At 43.9% G+C, this 26,217-nt stretch overlaps 1 protein-coding gene across 1 annotated transcript in view; it reads left to right on the forward strand.

Moving 5' to 3' along the window:
* The window catches only part of GAB2 (GRB2 associated binding protein 2), a 188,259-nt gene that overhangs the window by 146,758 nt on the left and 15,284 nt on the right, over nt 1–26,217 (forward strand). Inside the window, exon 3 of the mRNA XM_070365094.1 lies at nt 15,188–15,431. Within this exon, the coding sequence (XP_070221195.1) occupies nt 15,188–15,431 (244 nt within the window). The remainder of the gene's footprint in view (nt 1–15,187; nt 15,432–26,217) is intronic.

Raw genomic sequence — 26,217 nt, forward strand, 5'->3', positions numbered from 1 at the left:
CTTAACATGGTCTTGGGCAAGTCAATTTACTTTTTTGAGCCTCAGTTTCTCCATTAGTACAATAGAAACAAGACATTCTTCCAAGACTATTATAAAGACCATATAGTCAGTCGCTCAGGTCCAACTCTTTGTGACCCCATGGATTGCAACATGCCAAGCTTCCCTGTCCATCACCAACAACTTCCAGAGCTTGCTCAAACTCATGTCCATCGAGTCAGTGATGCCATCGAACCCTTCATCCTCTGTCGTCCCCTTCTCCTCCTGCCTTCAATCTTCCCAGCATCAGGGTCTTTTCCAGTGAGTCAGTTCTTCACATCAAATGGCCAAAGTACTGGAGTTTCAGCTTCAGCATCAATCCTTCCAATGAATATTCAGGTTTGATTTCCTTTAGAATTGACTGGTTTGATCTCCTTGCAGTCCAAGGTATTCTCACAGGTCTTATACAGCACCACAGTTCAAAAGCATCAGTTGTTCAGCGCTCAGCTTTCTTTATGGTCCAACTCTCACATCCATACATGACTACTGGAAAAACCATAGCTTTGACTAGATGGACCTTTGTTGGCAAAGTAATGTCTCTGCTTTTTATATGCTGTCTAGGTTGGTCATAGCTTTTCTTCCAAGGAGCAAGCATCTTTTAATTTCATGACTGTAGTCACCATCTGCAGTGATTTTGAGCCCGAGAAACAAAATCTGTCACTGTCTCCATTGTTTCCCCATCTGTTTGCCACGTAGTGATGGGATCAGATGCCATGATCTTTGTTTTTTGAATATTGAATTTTAAGCCAGCTTTCACTCTCCTCTTTCACTTTCATCAAGGACTCTTTAGTTCTTTGCTTTCTGCCATAAGGGTGGTGTCATCTGCATATCTGAGGTTACTGATATTTCTCCTAGCGATCTTGATTCCAGCTTGTGCTTCATCCAGCCCAATGTTTCTCATGATGTACTCTGCATATAAGTTAAATAAGCAGGGTGACAATATGCAGCCTTGACGTACTCTTTTCCCAATTTGGAAGCAGTCCATTATTCCATGTCCAGTTCTAACTGTTGCTTCCTGACCTGCATACAGATTTCTCAGGAGGCAGGTCAGGTGGTCTGGTATTCCCATCTCTAAGCATTCTTTAAGATTACATAAGAATCCATGTAAACCACACAGCGTGGTGTTTGGTCCCTGATAGCATTGTATTGTGCTCATGCTCAGTCATCTGCAGCTCTTTGAGATGCCATGGCTTATAGCCCGCCAGTCTCCTCCGTCCATGGGGTTCTCCAGGCAAGAATACTGGAGTGCATGCCATTTCCTTCTCCAGGGGATCTTCCTGACCCAGAGATCAAACCTGTATCTCCTGTGTCTCCTGCATTGGCGGGCAGATTCTTTACCACTAATGCCATCTGGGAAGCCATTGGTACATGATAAGTACACATGAATTATCTGTGGAGTATATAGCTAATAAATTGTTGCAGCCTTCTCCGTGATCTTCAAAGCAGTCCTTTGAGTGTGTATGGCATGTTATTCTTTGTCATTATTGTTGTTCAGGTGCTAAGTCGTGTCCAACTCTTTGCAACCCCTTAGACTGCAGCACACCAGACTCCCCTGTCCTTCACTATCTCTCAGAGTTTGCTGAAATTCATGTCCATCAAGTTGGTGATGCCATCCAACCATCTCATCCTCTGCTGCCCCCTTCTCCTCCTGCCCTCAATCTTTCCCAGCATCAGGGTCTTTTCCAATGAGTCAGCTTTTCGCATCAGGTGGCCAAAGTATTGGAGCTCCCGCTTCAGCATCAGTCCTTCCAATGAATATTCAGGGTTGATTTCCTTTAGGATTGACTGGTTTGATCTCCAAAGGACTCTCAAGAGTCTTATCTCCCCCAAAATGAAACATTTTAAAGAACACTATCTCTGTTTTGCCTAAATTCAGAAACATTTTTATTGTGTGTGATTTATATGTTTACCATACAAACTTTGCTGACTTTCTTAATTTGAAATGCATTATACTTAAGTTACTGAGATGCTCAAAAACAAAGGTGTCTCTTTAAATGTACTACTACTAACAAAGAGATCTTTACATAGAGCTTACCTTGTAGGAGGCAGTGTTCAAAGCATTTCACAGATCTTAACTCATAATCTTATGAAGTGGACATCTATTACAGTGAAGTCTCCTCCATACAAATGAGTTCTATTCCGAGAACACATTAGTAAGTCCAGTTTGTGCATAAGTCCAACAAAGTTAGCCTAGGGACCCAACTAACACAATTGGCTGCATAGCGCTGTACTATAATAAGTCTATAATAGTTTTCACACGAATAATACATACCAGACAAACAGAAAAATAAAACATTTTTAGTCTTACAGTCCAGGACCTTGAAAAGTACAGTGCTACAGTACAGCAGCTGACATACAGGCTGGCATCACGTGAACGGGCAAGAAGAGTTACTGACTAGAGGAGGCAGGAGATGGTAGAGCTGAAGAATCGTCAGCAGTAGGAGACGGAGGACAAGCTGCATCACTCATGCCTGATGTTGATGGCTCAGGTTCTGGTTCCTTGCTGGAGTCAATCCTGTCGACCCTCTTGAAAAGAACGATACAGTGATGCCTGGGTAGTAGCTCTTTTTTTCTCATCATGTCCAACTCTTTGGATGTTAGACAACACGGTAATGCCGGGTTGGATCCTGAACAGCTGCCACGGCCCGGTCTACATTCGGGTCTTGTGCCTCAAAAACTGACCGTGCCTCCTCAGACAAAGAAAACCCCCTGCCATTTCCTGCATTGTGAATCCCTTCACTAATTCTTCTTGTCTCCCTTCATCCTTTCTCTGGGCCTCCAGTTCCATCAGGTCTTCATCAATAAGCTCCTCGGGTTGCACAGCCAGGAGTTTAGTGAAGTCATCCTCTTGCAGACCTAGCTTGAAATGAAGCTGCTCTGCTACTGCGCTCTGTACAGTAAAGCACACAGGAGCATACCCACTCGTAGAGGTGCACTCACTCACAGTGTACACCAGACAGAGGCACTAACTCGCGTGATTGGACGTACGAATGCATAGTCACACCTTTGAAAGTTCGAGGTTGAAGGTTCATAGGTAGGGATCTTACTGTCTTAGTCCCACTTTACAGATGAAGAAACCGAGGCACAAAGAGGCTCAGCTTTCCCTGGTTCTTACAACTACTAATTAAAGAACTTGGGATTCAGACACAGACAACCTGGCTCCAGAATCTATGTTCCTAATAATTAAACCATACCCTGAAATTCTAGGTACTGTTCCTTGCTTCATGCTGTCACAGTGCCTGTGTGGGGTCCTCAGCGCACATATGATGACCTGGGGAGGCCCACTGCTGTGTCTGCTCCTTTGTGATGACCTTCTCTGTCTTTACCTTTGTAGCTGCTTTCCCTACATTCCTTTAAGAGAGTATCACGCAGAGCTCTTTCTGCTTTTATTTTCAACCTAAGCCAGCTCTTCTTGATTGCCCTAAACCATATTTTTAGCTTTCTCTGAATCTAAGACATATGTCCTCATGCCCACTAGAGTCCACATAACTGTAAAGAGAGCTCAGAGGCTAGCCGTGGGGATTGGTCATTGGTGGACACATTTTCTCATCAGATTCCTCAGAGCAGTGGCCCTCTGGACAAAGGTACCAAGGACGTAATTCTCAGATGATTGTTGTCGGTAGAAAAGGTTTTGATGTGGAGGACTGGGCTGTGATTCTGGGTCTGTGGTTTACTTGCAGAATGAACCTGGGCCAACCAGATGTTCATCAGACTCTTGTAGACACTGGGTATGTTGGTTCAGGTTCTCCAAGAAGCCGCTGTCAAGATGCATTTAGATGTGCGAGAGACTTACTGGGGGAGATGCCTGTGAAGGATGCTGGGAAGGACCCTGAGAAAGGAAGAAAGCCCTCACTGGGCTGCAGGTCTGACACCAGTGATGAAGAGAAGGAAGGAAGGAGGATTGGAGCATAGTGCAGATCTAAGACAGCTTCGGGCTGGTCCCTGGAAAGTCTCAAGCCAAGGTTTCCCATTGAAGGAGTCCCATCTCCTCATAGGAACAGGATGCTGTTCTTTGTCAGTGGATGAGAACAGCCCAGGGGAGTTAAGGGATGCAGAGGGCCAACAGCTGGGGCTGTTAGAAAATATGCGACCCACATCAGGAGATCTGAGAGGCGTGTTTTTATGGCCACCATATTGAAGCATCAGCGATGCGTCACATGAGGTGAAATAGTAGTAATAAGTGCTTTGATGAAAAGGAGACAAAGTAATGTGTTAAGGAGTGACTGGAAGTACCATGTGTAGAATAGGTAGCTAGTGCAAAGCTGCGGTATAGCACGGAGAGCTCAGCTCAGTGCTCTGTGCTGACCTAGGCGTGTGGGAGGGAGACCCACGGAGTGGAGATAGATATATATGTATGTATATATACACGCTCATATATAGCTGATGTCCTTCTGTGTACAGCAGAAGCTAACACAACATTGTAAAGCAACTCTAACCCCCCTCCCCAGCGCCCCCAGAAACACACAAGATCTCTATACAGAAAATGACATCTGTGCATCTGTGATATGGAAGAAGAAGAAATGGTTAAGAATCAGAAAAAAAAACTGGTGTTCTCTCCCAAGTCTGGCAGCGTAAATCAGTCGTGTTATCCTCTTACACCTTCTGATTCTGTATGCTGACCAGCAGCTAGCTTGTTGTTTGTGCCCAAGGTGTGCTAAAATGAGAATGAGTATGATTTCTTATAATTACATTCATGAGCTCTCCAAACTGGCTTTTCCTGTGGTTCTTTCTCTTGATTATTCCAAAGCATGAGTTTAGGATTCATGGGTCTTAGTTTCAACCCACTTCTGTATCCTTAGTGACAAACTTAAATTAGATACTAAGATTTTTGAGAGAGGACATGATTGTACAAACCAGACAGAGAATTACTAGTCTAGGGGCTGGCAGACTTTCTCTGAAGGGCCAGATAGTCAATATTTAGGCTTTACCACCTGTATGTTCTTTGTCACAAGGACTCCACTTTGCATAGAAGCAGCCATAAACAATATGTACATGACTAGGGGTAAAACTCTTGTTTATAAAGTCAGGCAGGGGACCAGATTTGACTGACGGTCCTTAGTTTGCCAACCCCTGTTCTAGTGTGATGATAATATGCCTTGGCAAGCCTGCTCAGATCCATGTACCTATGGTCGTAGTGTGCGGGCCCTCCTGGGGATGTTAAAAAAAATAACTCTCCCTTTTGGATCCCAGTGGGAAAAAATGAGGATTGCTGAGGCATCAAGACACAAGAGTGGGAGATGAGTAGGGAAGCTCAAGATACGAAGCTGGGCAATTGTTACGACCCCAGGATGGAGGCCGCGGCTGAGAAAGAGCTGCCAGCGGGAAGTTGAGTCCTGCCAGGCTCTCTGCCTGCTGCCCTCTGCCACCACTGGAAGGCCAGAGGACCAGTCCTGCCTCTGTAACCAAACCCTGAAGGTCTGCACACGCAGTTCACACACCAGGTGACCCCCGGATGGAGTGTTGAGGGAGAGGGCTCCTTTGTGGAGCACTGACCCACAGGCACTGGGGCACCTCTGGAGTCCCTGGGCCAACCCTACAGGGAGCTGTCGGTACCAATTCTACACATTAGGACACAGATTCAGATGCCATTCCTAGGTTCCACAGCAAAACCAGCTGAGATTCCAGTTTCAGAACCCACATTCCTTTCCCTGAACCACGCTGCCTCTCCCGAAGGCACAGTTCTGGGTCAAGTAATGCTGTGGATCTGAGAATTTCCTCGTCAAGCTGGAGCTCTTAGAATCCCAGCCTCCCCATCCAGACTTGAGCAGTTCCAGGAATTGTTCTTATGATTGTTGCCACTGCTAATGATCCTTGATAAACTCCCATTATTAACGTCTGACACTCATGGTTCATGCTGGTGGCCAGTTGTCTCTTAGTGAAAGCCACTGTCAAAGAAAGGGGAAACTTGCCTCTTGTGGAGTTGGTTAGTTTAAAAATACAGTGATATGGTTTCAGTATTTCAATGGAAAGGTCACAAAGGTCAAATGCATCATTGATGTGTGAGCTTATGGCGCCCACTAGATGGATTGATTCTCATGGGAATACTAATGGGTTCCCAAAGTTCCTTGGGGGAAGGGAGAAGTGCTGCCCTGAGTATAAACTTGTTCTCCCAACTGTGGTGTAAACTCCTAGAGCTAGGACCAGGGCCACTCTTTTTGATAGGCCTGCAGCTCTTAGCAGAGTTCCCACAATCAGTCCTCATGACCCTAAGTAAACAGCAGAGTGCTTCATTCCATTTATGGATTGGCTTTGTGGGGAACCACAGTGTCTCCAACTGTAAATGAGAGATTTGGGGATGAGGGGGGAACACAGTCAATAGTCAACCACGTAAGGTCTGTCACAACTGAGATGTGCTGTCCACGTGGCAGGTAAGATGAGAAGGCAGCTCGTAACCTGATCTGTCTGACATGGACAGGACAGTGCATGCGTGCCTAAATATAGACCAGCTGTCCCAACCCAGAAGCAAGCACAGCTCAGACAGCCTCGCTAAGTGATCACAGTTCCTTCACCTGGAACAGCAGCTGACCTGTGGATCCTGGAGCTCTTCATTCCTTCTTCTGACCCAAAAAGGATCGTTTCCGACAAAACTTGCTGCTGTGATGTGTTTATTGAGCCCTTTGTTCTGATCTGGACATTGAGTAGGCACACAGTGTTGTACTGAACACTGTCAGAGAAAACAGTCTAGGTCCTGAGTCCTAACAGCTCTCAGCCTAGTTCTGTACAAGAGATTTGTGAATTCCCAACATGAAATGCAGAATGAAACACTGCCGAAGATTTAGAGGAAGGCACGATTGGCTCTCACCAGAGACCTAGAAAGCATGGCATTTGCTGTGGACCTTAGGTTCCCATCTCTGACTTGAGATGCCCCTTACGTAAGGATGTGTGACCAGAGACTGGCTGACATGCCCGTGAGCTGCAGCCACTCACTGCCTTTGCCCCGGGCCCTTTGCAGGATCGATTTCTGCCAAAGTAGACTGAGAGATCATATCCATCGAGGTCAGGGCCCTTGGACTTGGCTCTTGGATCTCTGGGATGATGTTTTTTCCCAGATCCTTCCTCAGAAGTGGTGGAGGGGACGATGGGGAAGTCTGGCCCCTGAAAGGTCTCACAGGGTCCCATGTTTCTGCCTGTCTCTGTGTCCTCTTTTCTCTTCCTCTGCTTTATAGTTTTTATAAACATTAGGAGCCTTATATTTTTGAACTTGGGGAATTATTTATACTAGTCTTCAGTAGTTTGATCCAGCAAATGTTTACTTTCCATGCAAATATGAGTAACATAAACTCATGACAAAACAGCAGTCCTGATACCCAGTGTCTTGGTCATCAGATCTCCTGACTTGATTCCGCCCTGCCCCCCTCCCCCCATTATAGAGAATATATCTTTGTTCACATGGATACATCTTTCTACTGGTACTTCAGAAGGACCCCTGGGCTACAGGAGCTAAGTTTTAATTCCAGAGTTTACATCTGACCCGTTGTATGTCCTTGGACAAGTAGCCTCACCTTTCTGGGCAGTGATAATAAATGAATGACTGGACACCAGGATCCCTTCCAGTTGCCGTGTTATGGGAGTTATTGTGTTTGACCGTAAATGTAAGAATAACTTCTCTTGATGATGTCTGTGAGAGGATTTTGAGGATTATTCCTTCTTAAATTACTTCAGGCTTGTGATTGTGAGTTAAAATGACCTGGATCTATTGATCCAATTTTGCCATCAGCCATCCTGTCAACAGGATGTTTTTATTTCCTTTTTTTTAATATTTACTTATTTATTTGGCTGCACCAGGTCTTGATTGCAGCATACAGGATCTTTCCTTGTGCCACACAAATTCTTAGTTGTGGCATGCAGCCTGTTATTTGTGGCTCGTGGGATCTAGTTTCCTGACTAGAGATTGAACCCAGGCCCCCTGCATTGGAAGCACAGAGTTAGCCACTAGACCACCGGAGAAGTCCAGGGCTTTTGTTTTTAGAACTCACCGCCTATCTGATTCTTGCTTTTCATTTAGCTTTCTCCAGGGATCACTCATCCCATAAAATCCTACACCGTTGTTTGCAAAATTCTTTCATTACTCATCTTCTCCCAGTAAGAACCCTCAGAATCTTACCACTTTTCTACTTCTAGGAACAAATGATATAATGTAACAAGTATCAACCAACAACCATTTACTTAGTATTTAATAGTTACTATTTACTCATATTTTATCCCATTGAGTCCTTCAAAGGACCCTGTAAAGTGTTCGGTTCTCTTTGGCATTTCACAGTGTGGGAGAGGAGGTGCAGAGAGATTAAAAGTTTTGTCCAAGGCCCTGCGGCAAAGTCGTCTGAGAATGTGGACTCCCACGTTTCTGACCCACTTTAGCCTCTTTCTGTTGCTCGCCTGTTCCTTTTGAATTGGCCATGAACAGATGATAAGGAGGGCCAGGAAGAATGTGGATGGTTTCCAATTTGGAAGTTTGATGATACCAAGAAAGATTTGGGGAAGAATTTGTTCTTTCGTTTGGCTTTCAGAGCTTGCTTTGCCCTTGATTTTTCAGTCAGCTCTAACACTTCTGCCCCTGCCCCATAATTAAGAACCAGAGATTATTAAAAACCAAGCCACTGGTTCTGAATCTAAATCTCTGTGTAAATATAACTCGTTAGATCTTACATGGAGCAGCTCTCCTAAGTTTCCCAAAGATGACTTTGACGTGAATCCCTCATCTAATCCAAGTCCTTGCTTTTATAAATAGAGAAAAGAGGGCTCAGAAAGGTGAGATGGCATGCCGGAGGTCAGTCCGCCAAGGCTGACAGAGCTGGGCCTTGACCCTCCTTCTGTTGTTTGACTCTGCCTCCCGTAAAGCTAGTACCATTCACCACGTAAGGATTGTGTAGGAATTCTTCTCTCTCCATGGTTGAAAAGAATTGATTTTGAAGACAAAGCGATCTCATTTAGATCTAGGCTCTGCTGCGTTCTAGGCCTGTGACCCAGAACTCATTATTAACGTCTCTGCACTTCAATTTCTCCATCCCCCCCATAAAACAAAACAAACAAACAACGGAGGAAATAATATCTACTTCACAGGGTAGACCAGAGACGCATAGCAGGTGCTTGCTAAATGGCAGCTGTAGTTGTTACAGTCAATATAGACATTTTTGTTCTTATTACTTTCACATGTAACATCTATACAAGGTATAATTGTGACTTGGAAAGCGATTCCGTACCTTGGCCAATGTCAAGGTCTCAGTCGGTTTCATGTGTCCCCTAGGAATAGGAGCAGTAAGAATAGTGGGGTGCTCTGCTAAATACTTTGTATAAATGATCTCCAGTCCTTGCAGCAGCCCTGCAAACTATGTGTTCTCCCTGTTGAACAAATGAGGTTCCAAGAGGTTTATGTAACCCGTCCAAGGCCAGAGCCAGGAGTGACCAGGGCCAGGTTTGAGTCCAGCCTGGGCTCCAGCATCAGCTTTGGTCTGCCATTTTATGGGTTCTGAGACCCACCGAGGCTTGGGGTGAGGGTTTGGGAGGGGGGATAAAGATTAAAAGGGCATTGAGATAAGGGAACCAGTCATTATTTGGCCAGTCATCTTTTCCAGAAACTCTCGCCAACCGCCCCTTTCCTGCTCCTGTTATCACTAGCCAGTGGATGGCTGGGCTGGGCTGGGCTGGGCTCCTCTGCTGAAATCCTTCAGAGCTTTCCTGTTCTAGAGTTTTGCAAGAAGGTGGGAGGAGTGTTTTTATGCTGGGCAGGCTTCCCATGAGTGATTGTGGAAAGGAAGGGGAGTGATTTTGTAGGGCCCTAAAAAGAAGCCAGGAAGACGAGGAAAAAATAAAACCCTGTTGAAAAGAAAACAAATTGACTCAGGCATTTTCTGACATTATCTTTCGTCTAGACTTGGAGATCGAAGCTCAGGCCAGAAGTCTGGAAATGCCCATTTTCTTCTTGCTGTGTAACTGACCTTCCTAATGACCCAAGACACATCATTACAACTGCCTGATAGCCACACACCAAAAACAGCCCAGCCACATATTGTCTAATGTTTTCCTTTATTTTTAGCATTCTTTCCTTTCCTCAGGAGGTACCCAGGGCAATAAAAACAAATCTTAAATGAACATTTTATATGAGTGCTTAGACTTGTTTTCACAAGCTTATCTCATTTGCCCTTTACAGCAGCCCAGTGAGATAGGTAGGCAGCCCAGGGTTTATCCTCCCAAGCTCACAGGTAAGCAGCCAGAGCTCAGAGACCTGTCCACGACCTCATAAAGGCAGAGTTGGAGCCGGGTCCCTGGTCTCCAGACTCCTGTCCCATGCACGAGGCCCACACACTGTGAGGTGGAATTCCAATCTGCTTGAGGCTTTTCACCCCAAACCATAAGTTCTAGCTTTCTGTTTACCTGAGCTGCCCACTGCCTTGCTATGATTATGGGGTAAAACCCTCTACTGTGGGGTTGGAGGGAAGTATAGGGAACTGAAGGTAGGAAGCAGGGAATGTCTTTTTCTCAAGGGAGTTTAGCAAGGGCTTGGTATTTACTGAGCGTTCAGTTTTCAGAGAGGAAATAAAAACTAAAGGTCACATGAGTTTAACTGGATGACTGTTAATCTCTTGCATATATTTTACACTGCATGCTTTGCAAAGGGCTTATGCCTGTGTGTGTGTTTAATTCACATACTGTATATCACTCAAAGTATACAAGTCAGTGTTTTTAGTATATTCACAGGATTGTGCAACCATCATCACAGTCTAATTTAGGAACGTTTTTATGACCCCAAGAAGAAACTTTGTCCCCATTAGAAGTCACTTCCTATTCCCATCATCAAGCAACTACTAATCTATTTTCTGTCTCTGAATATTAACCAATTCTAACATTTCATACCGGTGGAATCTAGCTTCCTTTCACTTAGCACAATGCTTTCAAAGTTTACACATTTTGTAACATGTATTTGTACTTTATTCTTCTACTGCTGAATAATATTCCGTTATATGATATGCCAAATTCTCTCTATATATCCAGCAGCTTATAGGCATTTGGGTTGTTTCCACTTTGGCTATAATGAGTAAAGCTGCTGTGAACATTTGTTTACGGGTTTTTCTGTGGACGTGTGTTTCCTTTACTCCTAGGACATACCTACAAGTGGAATTGCTGGGTCATGTGGTGATTCTGTGTTTAACTTTTTGAGGAACTGTCAACTGTGTGTGTGTTTAGAAATTTACTGAGATATATTTCCCATATTGGGCTTTTTGGTGGCTCAGTGGTAAAGAATCTGCCTGCCAGTGCAGGAGATGCAGGTTCGATCCCTGAGTCAGGAAGATCCCCTGGAGAAGGGGATGGCTACCCTACCAGATTTCTTGCCTGGGAAATTCCACAGACAGAGGAGCCTGGCGGGCTACAGTCCATGGGTCACCAAAGAGTCGAACACGGTTTAGCTTCTAAGCAACAATTTCTCATACCATAAAAGTCACCCATTTACGTATACAGTTCAGTGGTTTTAGCATTTCCCAGGGTTGTGCAACCATCACCACAGTCTAATTTTAGGAAATTTTCATCAGCCTCAAAAAGAAACACCGTTCTCATTAGCAGTCACTTTCCATTCCTGCTTACCAGCCCACCTCCTTCCCAGGCAACCGCTAGTTGACTTGCTACCTTTGAATTTTCCTATTCTAGACGTTTTACATAAACAAAGTCATGTGATCCATAGTCTCTGGTCACTAGTTTCTTTCACTTAGCACAGTGTTTTGGGGATCCAGCCATACTGTGGCAAGTTATTAGTATTTCATTCATTTATATGAATAATATTCCCTTGTATGAATATCCCACCTTTTATTTATCCAGCTTCTGCCTCTGTCATCCCATTGTGTTCTTCCTGTGTGTCTCTATCTCTGTTTTCTTATAAGGACTCCCGTCACTGGAGTAAGGCCCACACTAATCCCATGTAACTTCATTTTAATTCATTATATCTGCAAAGACCCTATTTTCAAATGTCACGTTCTGAGGTTCCTTGAGTTTTGGAGGGGACACTGTTTAACCCATAAAGACACGAAGGAGTAATCACATGAATTCAGATAGAAGTCTTTTAAAGTTGCAAGCTGAGGTAGGATTTTTGGCAAGGTTTCATACCAAAACAGCTTGGGAAGAACTTTCCTGGGGCTGTAGACCATTATGGAGCTAACTGGTTTCATAGACGTGGTTTTATGTCAGAAGAGTGAAATTCCAAGTGTCTCTGGGCCCAACTCATCCTAACACCTACTCCATCTTATTACCAGACCTCGAAAACCTCTTTGATCTTGACCACAAGAAACAAGCATGTATGGATTTTTGTGCCAGAGAAAATTATTGTATTCATTCAACACATATGTAATGAATACCCACTATGTTCTGGGACTGTTCTAGGCACCACAGATGACAGAGGAGACTGGAACACATCTTGAGTACTACAACTGGCAGCATTTCTCTGGCCCTTTCTGCGTTTCATCCTTACAGCCACCCTCTGGAGATTTGTAAACAAGGAAACTGAGACCAGGGTGAAATGATTTCTCCTCCTCTGTGACTAAACAGACCGGGTCACATTTGCATCCCCAGCCTGAGCTGGCGGCGCTGAGGCTGGGTCAGTCTACCTTTGAATGCTTGACCCACAAGCATTCAACACAGGGGGCGTGAAAAAGGAATTGGGTGAGAAGGCAGGATAAGTTGGTTGTCACAACACGGCTATTCTTGTCAGTTTGAGGAACCTGGTCTTTATTCTGAAGGTGATGAGAGTCATGGGTGGTATTGAGGGGGTCTGACTTATTATGCTGTGTACTTCAGACATTCAGTCAACACACGATTGTGGACCTGTGTCATAGATGGGGCTTCCTTCTAGGAATAAAACTTACAAAAGAGACAGTACCTCTGCCGTCACTGAGTTCATCGCCTAATGTATGCAGTGATGCAAAAGAGGTTGGTATTCTCCTGAAATTCTGTTTGAAACACAGGAAAGTTCAAGTGAGAAGCACAGTTGAAGAAATAAACAGGAAGTGGTTTTAAAAAGAGAGACCTCTGTAAGTCCTCCTGAGGATCACAGGGACCCACTGATGCATTTTAAGCAGGGCAGAGGCACAAAGACAGGAGGTGGTCATTGAGAAACAGGGAAGGGTGATAGATAACGCCTGGGCTTCTGTCTCGGAGAACTGACCGGATGGCGGTGTTGGTGTGCGTCACTGAGACACAGGATGCAGGAGGAGTTCCATTGAGATTGTTGAGCTTGACCTGCTTGTGGGACAGCTGAATGGTGGTGCTCGGCAGATTGGGGGGCTGGCGGGGAGGAAGGGACGGGGGAGCAGTTATAGGACAGAAAGCTCAGGAGACAGAACCAAGCCAGAGATTAAGATCTGTGAGTTGTCATCACATAGCTGAAGCTGTGAGAATGGACAGGATACCCTGGAGAGTCTCCAGAGGGAGAGTGAGGTCACAGGAGGGTGTGCGCAGAGCACTGAGGAAAGCCCCCTGGATGGGCTGGCCGGGGTATAGGGGGTCCAGAGACCACGGAGAGTGCAGGATGCCCCCCAAGAGGCTGCCCTGGCACCTCCCCTGGCGCTGGGCCTTCCTCTCTCCCGGGTGTCAACCCTCTGCCATTGGAGAGCTCATCTCGCACATCTAATGGAGTAACATAGCCATCGATTCTGTTAACAGACATCCAGTTCACAAGACCTGTAACGGGCATTCACTTTGGAGGTCGACAGAGCTGTCGATGGAACAGTTTTTCCCCAGAGGCCCATGGCGTTTCCTGCTATACGCTGGCATTAGTTGACCTCTCCAGCATCAGAAAAGACTGGAGAGTCATTAATGCTGTAGAGCTGGTGATCCCGCCCAGGGCCATGAGAAGGGTGCTAAAACAGGTCAGATAACAAAGGGTAGAAAGAGAACTAAGTCCCCTCTGAAATGTTCACTAGCCCTAGAAAGCCCCCATCATCACCACTAAAACATCAGCCCCACTGGCCATCACACTGCCAGAAATGACATCTAACCTTTCTTTTGAACAAAAAGTTTTGCTGGTGGAGTTACTGTATGCCGAATACATTTTTTAATTTTTTGCTTATTCTGCAAAGAGACTCAGAACTTGTTCTGTGTACCTGGACTTTATTAGATAAATGTTGGCACTGAAGAGGTAACGTCAGCAGTCACTGCTCTTAGACACCCATGGGCCAGGCAAGGAAGCAGGGTGACAGTGGGTATAATGAAGCGTGGGCCACGTGCTGTTCACACCCAAAACAATGACCAAGTCCAGGAAGGTTTCAGGGAGAATATGATATCCGTGTAGGGTCTTAAAAGTCTGCCTGTGAATGCTAAAGAAGTAAAATCCAGGCGGAAGGAAGAGCACAAACCAAAGCAAAGAATCATAAAAGGGGCTGGTGTGTCCACGGACTGATGAAGCTTCCATATGCCTGGGGTATGGGAGGAGGAAAGCAGGAAATGGGTCAGACTGTGAAAGGCCTTGTATGTTGTGCGAAGGCATTTGGACTAAGCTTAGAGAGCCAGCCAAATGAATAATGCCCTTGGCTTGGGGTGTAGCACTCTAAAACTATTATCTGTCTTTAGTACCTCGCTTCCTTTCTAACACAACAGCGAGAGTTTAAGATAAGAGTTAAGTAGAAAAAGAAAAAAAAGACCCATAGACAGAGTACAGGAGCCCGGCAGCATCGTCCTGGGAGGACGTGGAAGGGCAGGCTGGAGGGGCCCGGACGGTCTGAAGGGACTGGTGGTTCCGTTCCGTGTACTTTACCAGGTAGTGCAGTGACGTGGTCCAGGCCCCTTGCTGCCTGAGTCTTCGGGAAGCAGAGCTTCATTTAATAAAGCCAGCGTAGCTTTGAGGGAGGCGATGCCCCAGGAGCCCCCAGAGAGAGGGGAGGCAGTGGCGTTCCCTTTCCCGAGGTTGGCCTCGCCGAGGGCCTGGACCCTGAGCAGCCTCGCCTCCCGGAGCGGGGCAGGTGGTGACCGGGCGACCCCGGGGGCAGCGCGGAGGTCCTGAGCCGGGAGGGGGCAGTAAGGGAGGGCAGCGGGCGGGCAGGCGCTGAGGACGCTGCCGCTGCGGGGCGTCGCCTCTGCCCCTCACAGCCCCTCGTCCTCCGCCCGCCCGGTCCGGGAGAGGGCCGCCTTCCCTTCCCCGTCCCCTCACACAGCTCTTGCTCTCTGTTCACAGACTCCCTGCGGAACATCTCCTCGGCCCCGCACGGGCCGCGCTCCTCTCCAGCGGAGCTCAGCAGCTCCAGCCAGCACCTTCTCCGAGAGCGGAAAGCCTCGGCCCCGTCGCACTCCAGCCAGCCGACCCTGTTCACCTTCGAGCCCGCGCTGTCCAACCACGTGCAGCCCGCCCTGTCCGCCAGCGCGCCTCAGGAGTACCTCTATCTGCACCAGTGCATCAGCCGCAGGGCGGAGAGCACACGGTAGGCGCGCTGCCGAGCGCTCGCAGGGCCCGGTCCTTTTCAGCCTCTGCTTTTTAATTTTGAAGGCGCGGGAGTAAACTATCATTACATCTCTCCAGGTGACCAGATACATAATTATAAAACAAAATCACCATTGCTCTAGTTTAGGTAACCTTCACATTTTATGGGTATCATCTACATTGCTATATAATGATACTTGGATTCCAAAGAATCCTTTCATTATCAAAAATCTTGCTATAAAAACTTTAATTTGGAAAAAAAGGCGTTAAGAAGCTAGAGTTTCAGAATCAAAAACAAAGTCAGTGCATTTGTTGACCCTAACAATATAGCTATAAAACCTTAACATTGTTGAGTAAATCCGTATCTCAGTTTTGCTACCACTGCAGCGTTCCATGTGGCAGCCACTCTCCACATGTGGCTATCTAAATTGGAATCAATTAAAGTTAAATAAAACTCGGGAATGTCCCTGGTGGTCCAGTGAATAACAATCTGCCTGCCAGCCCAGGGGACACACATTTGATCCCTGATCGGGGAACTACTACCCACAAGCCGTGGAGCAACTAAGCCTGCATGCCACAAGTAGAGAGTCCATGAGCCACAACAAAAGTCCCCCATGATGCAGCTAAGACCAGACACAATGAAATAAAGAACAGTTGTGACTGTGGTGATGATGAAAGAAAATAGATGCCAAAGATGTCTGTAACAGCATAAATTTAAAAGAAAATTATTTTAATTAAATTGCACTGAATATTAAGTTATTCAGTTGCACCAGCCATATTTCAAGTGCTCAGTGGCCACTGGCTACCATACAGGGTCATGCAAATACAAAACATTTTCATCATCACAGAAAGTCATAGCAAGAACTCTCTGCTCTAGAGTAAGTTTTTGTTTTTCTGACAGCGAAAACTCTCTCAGGTATAGAGCCTGTACATACTTTTATTACCTTTTAGTCTCATCATTAGGGTAAACAAAAGCACAGGGCTTCTGGACTTTGCTGGAACTGGTTCCCAATTCTACCATGGCCAGCAGATTGCAAATCATGTTCCTGAATTAATTAATTTAGAAATAACTGATTTGTGTTATGAGAATTAAGGCAGTTAGAGAGCTGGTTTATTGATAAATCACATTACGGAATATTTTCATGCATAATCACACTTAAACCAATCAAACACACTGAGAAATTGCTAGGATCGATCATTTCTCTCTGTTTCACGGATGAAGAAACTGAGACTCACAACTTCTGAATGACAGAGGTCGGACTAGAACCCAGGCTTCTCCTTTCTGGTCGTGTACTCTTTTCTCTACACTGTGCTGTTCTGTGATTCTGGTTTTCTGAGTCATTTTCATACACTCCCAATACTCAGTTTGAAATCTGCCTCAAAAACTCATTTTCCTCAAGCAGCACGATTCATTTGTGAACTTTCGCTAATTCAGGCGACCTCCATCAGTGTACGCATGAGGGGCTGAGTTCTACATGGGTAGAATGAATTAGCCAAGATCCCTGAACTAGTTAGCACCTAATTCTTCTGAACCACAGACCAGGGACACTGGTAGAATGCAAAGTATTTCACAGGCTCTTCAGTTCAGTCAGTTATGGTTTCAGATTCAGGTTTGGCCACTTTGTGACCTTGGGGGCCATTTATTTAGCCTTCTTGACCTTCAGTTTCCTTCTCTGCAGAGTGAGAATAATTAACTCATGAGCATAATTAATGAACATAAAATGGCAAAACATTCCTGAGGTACCCATGAGGTAGGAGGTCCTCGGGACATACTGCCAGATGCTCTCCCAGGCCCCCACCCCTTCCGCTACACATAGGATCACAGGGGAGTAAGGAATGAGAGGCTGTACAGTCATAGTTTTAGTGAAAGACAGAGCACTTTATATTAGTGTCTCTCAAACAGGAACGGCACACGAAATACCCAAGCATCTTGTTGAAATGCTGCGTCTGATTCGGTGGGCCTGCGGTGGGCCCTGAGATCCTGGTGTTCTGCAAAACCGTAAACGACGCTAGCACAGACTGCAGGCCACCCTTCCATTTTTATATTAATGCGTTACTGTCCTTTGGGACAGGACTCAGAGCGCGTATCGTTGCATGATAAATATTTGAACAAATCTGTTACAGAAATGTGTTATCTCCATAGCCTGTGGATGTTCATGAATGAAACAGAACTTACCTACATCTGGGGAAGCAACTTGACTGTGGGGCCTTGATCAAGTCGTGCTTTCCTCTGGGTCTTTGTTTTGACTTGTGTGGGTGAGGGAGCAAGAGGTTGATGAGTGGGATCTCAGGGAGATTTTAAAAAATAGTAAACTCAGTGTTTGTAGGATTCCAAGCAGGAATGGAGGGTGGGAAGGAAGCTTTCTTCAGCGGGATATATAGTTTCTGGTGGTAGTAGAGTAGTGTGCATGATAGCAAACATACTATAACAATTATAAACTCCAGACAAAACACTTTAAACAACTGAAGGCACTGAAGCAATCAAAAAGCAGGACAAATTTATTTTAAAAAAAGGGACCCACACTGAACAAGATTCAATTTACATGACTTTTCTTTTGAATGAAATTCCCATACGTAGCATCCCACGTGTTCGGAAGATACTGAGAAATTGCTGGACATTTGAAGACACTGTAAAGTTGACCTGTAGTCAAGAGAACTCAGGTCGTAGAAACAAAATAAGCTCAGCTTTTGGAGTTAGCATACAAAGACTTTAGAATAGTTGTGTTGATTGCTTTAATCTGTGGCAGGGAGGGAAAACGGATAATGAGTAAAGAGATGGTGAAATTTAGGAAAAAGAAACTTTGAAAAAGAATGTATAAGTTTCAGTTTCTCTGTGGTGGCAGAAGCCACTACAGATTATCCCTCCCACTAATTACAACTAAAAACTCCAGGCAAAATATAATTACCCAAAGACTCTGTAAATGAAAGGAAGCAGATTATGTAGCAGAGCAAAATTTGGAGATGCAACTACGCAGAGTGAATTTTCTGTCTCTGGTGGATTTGTCCTGAGTATGGGCCCCCTCCCAAAGCAGCCCAGTGGGGCAGGCTGCTGAAACTCTAATAGAAATCTCATCTTTCTGCTTAGAGGAACCAGAAAAGGGGCCCTTCGGGGGCTGGGGAAGAGTGGAGTATCCCAGAGTGGAGAGAGCTAGAGAAGGGAGTTCCTAATTCTGGATATGAAAACCACACAAGTCTCAGGCTCACCTTGATGGGAGGCTGTGGGATGGGCGTGGAGCCGTGCAGACAGTGAGATGTTCAGTCGTGTCCGACTTTGCGACCCCATGGATTGTAGGGTCCGTGGAATTCTCCAGGCAAGAATACTGGAGTGGATTGCCATTTTCTTCTCCCGGGGATCTTTCCCAACCCAAGGCATCGAACCCAGGTCTCCCACACTGCAGGCAGACTCTTCACTGTTTGACCCACCAGGGAACCCATGTGTGAGGTAGACTCAAACCAGCATAACAAGAGCTTTGTGAACTAAACTGAGATTTTTACTACTACACAGAAAAGGAGAAACAGAACTTAAAAGGCTAAACCTAACCATGTTGATTGCCTGCAAAAACAAACACATCAGCATTTTCCAGAGGATGATAAAAGAACGCAGTCTACATAACATTCAGAATATAATCCAAAATTTCTGGGCATACAGAAAATGAGCAAACTATAACTAATTCTCAAGGGCGAGCACAGAGACCAATCTCATTATTACCAGTGTTGGAGCTTCTACACACAGATTTAAAAGTCCACATTATAATGATATTCCATATGAGAAAAGAAAACACACTTGAAATTAATGAAAAGGAGTAGAAACCCTTATCAACCCAGGGGTCTGAATTCTGCAAAAGTATTCCTTCAGGAATGAAAACAAAGACATTCTCAGATGAAAAAGAAGTAAAAGAATTTCTAGGAGATTTAATTTAAAGAAATAATAAGGCTGAAGCCAAGGTCTTACCAGAAGAAAACTATAAGCAGGAATGAAGAAAGACAAGCAGAAATAGTAAATATCTTCAAAATTATAAAGTGTTTTTTTCCCTTCTAAATTCTTTAAAATATGTATGAATGTTGAAAACAAATATTAAACATTATCTAGTGGTGTTTTTACATGGTTTCATTTCTCTTCAACCTGAAGTTCCTTTTTTTTTTTTTTAACTTTATTTCATTTTGGCCACTCTACGTGGTTTGTGGGGATCATTCCCTGACCAGGGATTGACCCTAGGCCCATGGCAGTGAACGTGCCAAGTCCTTACACTGGACAGCCAGGAAACTCAAGTGAAGAGCCTCCTTTACCAGTCATGGCCATGTGATTCCCCTGGTGACCAGTTTTCCCAACTTTCACTTATCTGAAAATACCTTTATTTCACCTTTGATTTTATTCATTTTATTGAAGTATACAATTGATGTACAGTGTGGTGTTATTTCTGCTCTACAGCAGTGGTTCAGTTATACACAAGTATAATACACATTCTTTTTCATATTTCTCTTATGGTTTATCACAGAATATTGAGTATAGTTCCCTGTGCCATACTGTATCACCTTTATTTTTGAGAGACATTTTTGCTGAGTGTAAAAATGGCTTTATTTCAGCATTCTAAAGGATGCCATCCTATGGTCTTCTTGACTTTCTTTGTTTTTGATGAGAGGTCAATTGTTCTTTATATTCTTATTCTCCTGGATGTAATTGTATCTTTCTTCCTCTGATTTTTTTCTCCTTTAAAAAAATTGTGTTAAAATATGCATAATAGAAAACGTACTATCTTAACCATTTTTAAGTGTACAGTTCAGTAGTGTTAAGTACTTTCACACTCATGCAACCAATCTTTAGAACTCTTCTCATCTCTCAAAATTTAAACGCTATACCCTTAATGTCTCATTTCACCTCCCCCCAGCCCCTAACAACCTCCATTCTACTTTTTATCTATATGAATTAGGCTTCTCTTACAGTGTTTTTTGTGACTGGATTTTTTCATTTAGCATAAAGCCCTCAAAATTCATCTATGTAGTAGCCAGTGTCAGGATTTTCTTCCTTTTTAAGGCTAAGTAAATATTTCATTAGCAACAGTTAGAACTGGACATGGAACAACAGACTGGTTCCAAATAGGAAAAGGAGTACGTCAAGGCCGTATATTGTCACCCTGCTTATTTAACTTATATGCAGAGTACATCATGAGAAATGCTGGGCTGGAAGAAGCACAAGCTGGAATCAAGATTGCCAGGAGAATATCAATAACCTGAGATATGCAGATGACACCACCCTTATGGCAGAAAATGAAGAGGAACTAAAAAGCCTCTTGATGAAGGTGAAAGAGGAGAGTGAAAAAGTTAAAGCTCAGCATTCAGAAAATGAAGATCATGGCATCCGGTTCCATCACTTCATGGGAAATAGATGGGGAAACAGTGTCACACTTTATTTTTTGGGGCTCCAAAATCACTGCAGATGGTGACTGCAGCCATGAAATTAAAAGACACTTACTCCTTGGAAGAAAAGTTATGACCAACGTAGATAGCATATTGAAAAGCAGAGACATTACTTTGCCAAAAAAGGTCCGTCTAGTCAAGGCTATGATTTTTCCAATGGTCATGTATGGATGTGAGAGTTGGACTGTAAAGAAAGCTGAACACTGAAGAATTGATGCTTTTGAACTGTGGTGTTGGAGAAGACTCTTGAGAGTCCCTTGGACTGCAAGGAGATCCAACCAGTCCATTGTGAAGGAGATCAGCCCTGGGTGTTCTTTGGAAGGAATGATGGTAAAGCTGAAACTCCAGTACTTTGGCCACCTCATGAGTTGACTCATTGGAAAAGACTCTGATGCTGGGAGGGATTGGGGGCAAGAGGAGAAGGGGACGACAGAGGATGAGATGGCTGGATGGCATCACTGACTCGATGGACGTGAGTCTGAGTGAACTCCGGGAGTTGGTGATGGACAGGGAGGCCTGGCATGCTGTGATTCATGGGGTCGCAAGAGTCGGACACGACTGAGTGACTGAACTGAACTGAAATATTTCATTGCATGTATATGCCTCAGTAGATGCTAAGAAAGATTTGACAAAACATAATACAACCTAGATAGCATATTCAAAAGCAGAGACATTACTTTGCCAACAAAGGTCCATCTAGTCAAGGCTATGGTTTTTCCTGTGGTCATGTATGGATGTGAGAGTTGGACTGTGAAGAAAGCTGAGCGCCGAAGAATTGATGCTTTTGAACTGTGGTGTTGGAGAAGACTCTTGAGAGTCCCTTGGACTGCAAGGAGATCCAACCAGTCCATTCTGACGGAGATCAGCCCTGGGATTTCTTTGGAAGGAATGATGCTAAAGCTGAAACTCCAGTACTTTGGCCACCTCATGCGAAGAGTTGATTCATTGGAAAAGACCCTGATGCTGGGAGGGATTGGGGGCAGGAGGAGAAGGGGACGACAGAGGATGAGATGGCTGGATGGCATCACTGACTCGATGGATGTGAGTCTCAGTGAACTCCAGGGGTTGGTAATGGACAGGGAGGCCTGGCGTGCTACGATTCATGGGGTCACAAAGAGTCGGACACGACTGAGTGACTGATCTGATCTGATCTGAATACATCTTTATAAAAAATATTTCTTAGCAAACTGTAAATAGAGGAGAAATATCTCAAACTACTTCTAAGGACAGCCTACAGCTAGTATCACACCTAGTGGAAAAATAGTAAATATATTCCCCTAATACTGGGGACAAGGAGACAATACCTGCTCTGCCTTGTTCTATTCACAGTTGTACTAGAGATCCTAGTGAGTTCAATAAGGGAACAAAAATATATAAAAGGCACAAATACCAGAAAAGAAGATGTAACAGTCTCTGTTTGTAGGTAACATGCTTGTTTGTATTAAAAATCCTAAAGAATATAGAAAATAAGTACTAGAATTAATAAGTGAATTTAGCAAATTCACAGGAGAAAAGATTACTATACAAAAATAACTTTTACTAGCAACAAAAAAAAAATGAAAAAAATGAACTTTAAAAATGTATATAATGATGCCAAAAGAAGTGGACTGCTTAGGAATAAATTTAGCAAAAGACATGCAAGACCTCTTCACTGAAATCACTAACATTGCTGAGGGAAATTAAAAACCTAAATATGGAGGAGGGTAATATACTATAGTTATGAATTGGAAGACTTAATATTATTAAAATGGTAATTCTTCCCAAATTAATCTGTAGATTCAGTGCAGTCCAAATAAAAATCCCAGCAAGCTTTCTCACAGAAATTGATAAACTAGTTCTAAAATTTATGTGAAAATGTGAATAACCAAAGTGATTTTTAAAAAAAGAAAAAACAGCACAAAGTTAGAGGACTTATACTACCTGATTTTAAGACCTTCTGTCAAACTAAGGTTAATCATGATAGGTGTATTAATGACCGGCTAAACATATGAATCACTAGAACAGATTAGTGAATCTGGAGGGGCTAGAATGAATATATGTATGTGTGTGTGTATATATATTTTTTTTGTTTGTTTGTTTGTTTTTTACTAAGGTGCCAATAGGGAAATGAAAGTTTTTTCAACAAATAGATACCTATATAGGAATTTTTAAAAACCTTTACTTTCTATCACACTACTCAAAAGCTAAAAAGTATCAGAGACCTGAATGTAAAGTCTAATACTTTGAAACTTACAGAAGAAAATATCTCTGTGATCTTGGGGTAAGAAAAGATTTTTAAATGGGATTTAAAAAGCAGGAATCATAAAAGAAAAAACTGATAGTCTTTATCAAAATTAAAACTTTTGCTCTGTAAAAGATCCCATTAGGAAAATACAATGGTGAACTTTCCTGGTGGCCCAGTGGTTAAGAATCTGCCCTACATTACAGTGGACATGGTATGATCCCTGGTCAGGGAACTAAGATCCTGCATGCTGTGCAGTGCAGACAAAAAAGTAAAACAACAACAACAAAAAGCAAATACTACTCAACAAATACTAGAAAATACTCAAAGCATATATCTGACAGAGAACTAATTTCTAGAATACATAAAGAACTATTACAACTCAAGAAGAAGACAAGCAAGCAAATTTTTTTGCATGGGCAAAAGATGTGAAGAGACACTAAACAAAAAAGATATAAGAATGGCCAATAATAAGCACATGAAAACATGCTGAAGCATCAGAGAAATGCAAATTAAAACCTCAGTGAGGTTTTGCTTAATCTCCACTAGAATGACTTCAGTAAAAAAAAAAAACTAGCAATGCCAAGCGTTGGCAAGTGTGTGGATGGGCTTTAGTCATGCACAGCTTCATTATATACTTCATTCTGGAAACAAACAGTTTACAAAGCACTTTAACAGTAGTTACCTCTTTTGATCTCCAAAGTAATCTCACAGGATTACTTTTGAGTAGGGATTTTGAGAGAGAATCAGCTCATTCATCTCTGCCTAGCACAGATGTAAAAATGCCTGATTGATTACTGAAATCATATTTACTGAGGCTAATAATACTAGCCTTCTCTCTATCCCTTTTATATTTATGAGGGATCCTGATATACAGCTACAAGAAATTAAGCATCCTAGAGATAAAACCATGAATTTTTTATTACTCTTACTACACTACTAGCCACTAATGTTTCTTTAAGTACTGGATAATATGTATTCTGGTTAAAATGACTTCAGTTCTAAAAATCCAGCTCTTCCACTGAGCTAAAATAAGTAATCATTCAAAACAGTAACTGTTGCCAGTGGAAGGAGTTTTGAACTGATGCTGTCAAAGCAAGCAGAATCATTTTTGTTTTTGGAACAATTTAGTTTCACTAGATTTATTTTTATCCTCTAGTATTTGGGACCTCGGGCTTCCCTGGTAGCTCAGACAACAAAGAATCCGCCTGCAATGCGGGAGACCTGGGTTTGACCCCTGGGTTGGGAAGATCCCCTGAAGGAGGGCGTGGCAACCCATTCCAGTATTCTCACCTGGAGAATCCCTTGGACAGAGGAGCCTGGCAGACTGCAGTTAACAGGGTCACAGAGTTGGACACAACTGAACTGATTTAGCACACGAACACACACACGCACTCGGGACCTCATTCTAGATTCTAGCGAGTCTTAACCAACCTCTGTCTTAAGGCTGTTAAACTGGCAACAAGTGACGTGATGTGGTAAGTCACACATCCTGGAAAGCCATAATTCTGGTAAGAGTTGAGGGAAGCAAAATTTCAAGGGATGAAATTCCAAAATGGAAGCATCACGGACCCTGTAGCAGTCTTCTACAGAAAGATGGTGGGTAAAAAGTAAAACCAGAAATGTCGACGGAGAATTTAACCGGTGACTGATTGTTCGTGGCTGTGATTAACCAAAGGCAGAAGATACAGCTTTTACTTTCAGTTAGTTTCATATACACAGCTTTTCTCTGTCACTGCAGAGAGAAGGCAAGCTCAATATTGCAGCCAGAAAAGTTTGAGATACAAAGACCATGTCACCTCTTAGAGATTGTGAGACAGAATTTTCTGAGCTTTCTTCCCTCACTGGAAGGATCCCTTTGGAATGAGTCAGATGCAGAATGATGGTCCAAATGACCTTTCAAGATTGCCAGCGACAGGGCCAGAACCCTAAAATGGTGGCTAATTTACTTACAAGTGTTTACAAGATTTCCTTAAATGGGAACACAGTCATTACCGACTCAGTGGACATGAACTTGAGCAAACTCCAAGAGATAGTGGACAGAGAAGCCTGGCATGCTGTAGTCCATGGGATCACAAAGAGTTAGACCTGACTTAACCAACTTACCGACTGAACAAGAAGAAGTTGTAAAAGAAAATCAAACCGGGCCTTTCATTGTTATCGTACTTGGTATCTCACAGAGTGGAAAAGAGTGAAATTGTATGTTCCATGATGTGTGACAATGTGTTAAAAAAATAAAAAAAGTGCAAAATAAAGTGGCTGGGAAAAACTAAGAAAGCGTTTCTAAAAGCCGAGAGAGAAGTTTGGAGTTGATTTCAGACCGAGGTGGCAGGATAGCCCCACCCACCAGCAGCCTCTAGAGCAGCGGGGGGCCAGCAATGGAAAGGGAAGCTGCTGTCACGGGGGAATATTTTCTGGCAAACTTCCCTCTGTCCCCAGGGAGCTCCCCTATACACTTGTGATTGAATATCTTCTTGCACCATCTCTGCCATTTACTGTTTTTCTCTTCTGATGCACGAGGGTAATACCTGTCTCCCAAAACCGTCAGGAAGATTAAAAGCAATATCACACATGATGGCCCTGGCACAGTTGTTCTTTAGTCGCTAAGACATGTCCAACTCTTTGTGACCCCATGGACTGTAGCCCGCCAGGTTCCTCTATCCACCCCCGTGGATAGAGGCAAGAATTCTCCAGGCAAGAATACTGGAGCAGGTTGCCATTTCCTATTCCAGGGGAATCTTCCCGACTGAGGGATCAAACTCATGTCTCCTGCGTTGGCAGACAGGTTCTTTATCCCTGACCCAGCAGGGAAGCCCACCTGGGACAGTACGGTGCTCAGTTTATGAGGTCTCCGTCAGCCCAGAGCCCAGAAGAGAAACCCTTGTACAAATCTACTGCTTCTGGGTATCTGTCCCAGAAAGCACCTCAGCACATCAGGGTGATACCGGCCTCAGTGAAGGTTTCCGGGAAGGTGGTAGAAAGCCAAGGACTCCTGAGTGCTCAGAATGCCTGCTCTTGACTCTTGTCTGGAGTGATCACACTACAGCCGTGTGGGTTAGGAGCAGGGAGTCCAGGGGTCTGGGAGCTGGCCCCGGCTCTGCTGCCAAAGTGCATATCTTTGGGCAAGCTTGTTTCCCTTGCTCAGCTCCTT

The sequence above is a fragment of the Bos mutus genome, chromosome 29 (assembly GCF_027580195.1).
Source record: "Bos mutus isolate GX-2022 chromosome 29, NWIPB_WYAK_1.1, whole genome shotgun sequence".
NCBI classification, from domain to species: domain Eukaryota; kingdom Metazoa; phylum Chordata; class Mammalia; order Artiodactyla; family Bovidae; genus Bos; species Bos mutus.